Here is a 2,226-nt window from a genome sequence, read left to right as displayed (position 1 = left end):
GTCTTTATTTTACAGTTAAAATATATGTTTATTAAATAAAGTCTAATGTTTCAACTAATCATGGATCCCTTTAAATATCCTTTCAGTGACCGATCAATAGCTGAAATAGAGGTCGACTGAGATGAGTTTTTCTTCAGCTGGTGCCGTATAGGCGTCTAAAACGGTCGAGGGCGCATATCTGTTTGGTTTATTTCTCAAGATRTTGTCAGTAAAAGAAGAAAAAAAAACACAGTTGTCCAGTGTGCTCCGATACGCCTTTAAGTATATCACCGGACCCCCACTTCATCAGTCCATATGGCTGCAACACGGCTGAGCTACGAAGTGCTGAAAACAATCCGGCCATAAATTAGTCAGATTTATCTGTATCCTCCTCCTGTACATCATGAATCCCGACACCTCCCAGGGATAGGCTGAAACTGATCTCCTGACCTTTCACCATTTTATTCCACTGTTTTCTTTGATCCGCTGGGGTATCCGTTTCCAGCCAGCTAAGCACTGGAGGCGGGAAGGGTATTCGGCCTGACGAGTGCAGGGGAACGAGGAGTGCCTCGCGGGTTGCGTGTGACGTCAATAAAAAGCATCGGTCACAGCTTTGTGCTAAATTGATGAAAAACCATTATGCAGGAGTTTAAACTTTAAGCCACATACACAAAAGAGGTTTTATTCTAAGCTAAACTGATTATTAACTTCTCTACTTCCACCAACATTATTTAGAACAAAATAAAGACAAAACCGATCTTGTGAATTTAATTTACACTGCAGGTAACATGCAAAAAAATTTAAACATAAGCTGACAAACTGAAGAATTTTGATGCCTCCTCAACTAGTGAACAACTGTTTTCGTGATAAATGTTTTGTCCAAACGAAAACCACGATTCACTTGATTTAGGTTTAAGTTGAAGTTTCTGCGCCGTACCTCAAACAAACCCCGAGCCACGGGAAAGATCCTCCTGACCACCTGCGAGGCCTGGCTGGGGTCAGACARGAAGGGCCACCAGCAGAGGGCAAAAGTCACCAACACCGCTGTGGCAACTCTCACCAACAGGAACAACCTACATAAAAACAACAACATATTTTAGTGTGAGATTTAAAACCTTGAGAATTAAAAATAAGCAGCTACCGTACACAGACGCAAYTTGGAAATGAGACTTTTTGCCCTAACATCTCTGTTTCTCTGTCAGTTCCTCAAACAGTTAGCACAAACTGTCCGCAAGTCCTAAATTTGGGATTTCACCCCCCCATGCCCCCCCTGCCGAGGAATGCAGTGAAAGCTACGCATCAGCTGAAAGTCTTCAGTGTAGGTCAGAGTATCTTGTCAGCTGCGACTGTGAAGCTGCTGGTTAAGTTGCACACACAGGCATAGCTGAGGAGTTTTGGGGATGGTGAGAGTGTCATCTGGACATATCTTCCCCGCAGGGCCTAATCCTGCTCTCCATTTGCTACTAAATGCCCTTGGTACATTGTTACTAGATAAACAGACACTGGACACACGGGTAACAGCATCCAGTCTGATTACCTCAATCATTCTGTGACTCTTGGGAAAAGACTCATCGCTGACGTTACTAATACGAGCGTCCGACTGACACTTTCATAAGAAACAAAACAAGAAGAAATGCACTCACCTGACGCCGCAGACGTTAATTTAAATTGACTTATTCTTTGAGGTTTTAAGATTTTGGCTTGGTGTGACAAGAAAATTGGCCAAATCATCTTTAMAAAAGGTAAATAACACCAATTACATTTAATTGCATTACTTTAGTTGTTTTTCTACATAACTTTTGCACCATCCAATTGTATGGAGGACCAAAACTGACATAAATAGAAATAAAAGCAGAAATATATAAATGAATAAAAAATTACACTTAAAATGCAGCAATTAAATTAAAAAAGAACTTTACCTCATGTTTTATAATTTTATTGGGCATTATATTTATTTGTCCATCTTAGTTCCAATAAATCATCTCCTCCTATTGGTCAACAGAGAGGAAGGAGCAGGATCCACGTGCAGCTCTACTATGCATGTTTGTGCTGCCTCAGTTTAGCCTAAGGTTTAGTTAAAAACAAAGGCACAGGTAAATGTTTTCCTCCTCACCTTTGTTTTAAACTAAGCTTAAAACTTTAAGCTAAACTGAGGCCGCACAAGCATGGACAGTAGATTAGCACATGGATCCTGCTCCTTCCTCTCTGTTGACCAATAGGAGGAGATGATTTATTGGAACTAAGATG

At 40.8% G+C, this 2,226-nt stretch overlaps 1 protein-coding gene across 1 annotated transcript in view; it reads right to left on the bottom strand.

Moving 5' to 3' along the window:
* Nucleotides 1-2,226, bottom strand: part of alg6 (ALG6 alpha-1,3-glucosyltransferase) — a gene marked incomplete in the record, with an annotated part of 23,181 nt that overhangs the window by 18,202 nt on the left and 2,753 nt on the right. Inside the window, 1 exon segment of the mRNA XM_014014283.1 lies at nucleotides 917-1,052. Coding sequence (XP_013869737.1) covers nucleotides 917-1,052 — 136 coding nt within the window.

Source organism: Austrofundulus limnaeus, unplaced genomic scaffold, assembly GCF_001266775.1.
Source record: "Austrofundulus limnaeus strain Quisiro unplaced genomic scaffold, Austrofundulus_limnaeus-1.0 Scaffold113, whole genome shotgun sequence".
In the NCBI taxonomy this organism is placed as follows: Eukaryota; Metazoa; Chordata; class Actinopteri; order Cyprinodontiformes; family Rivulidae; genus Austrofundulus; species Austrofundulus limnaeus.
This window is presented reverse-complemented; position numbering and strand designations above follow the sequence as displayed.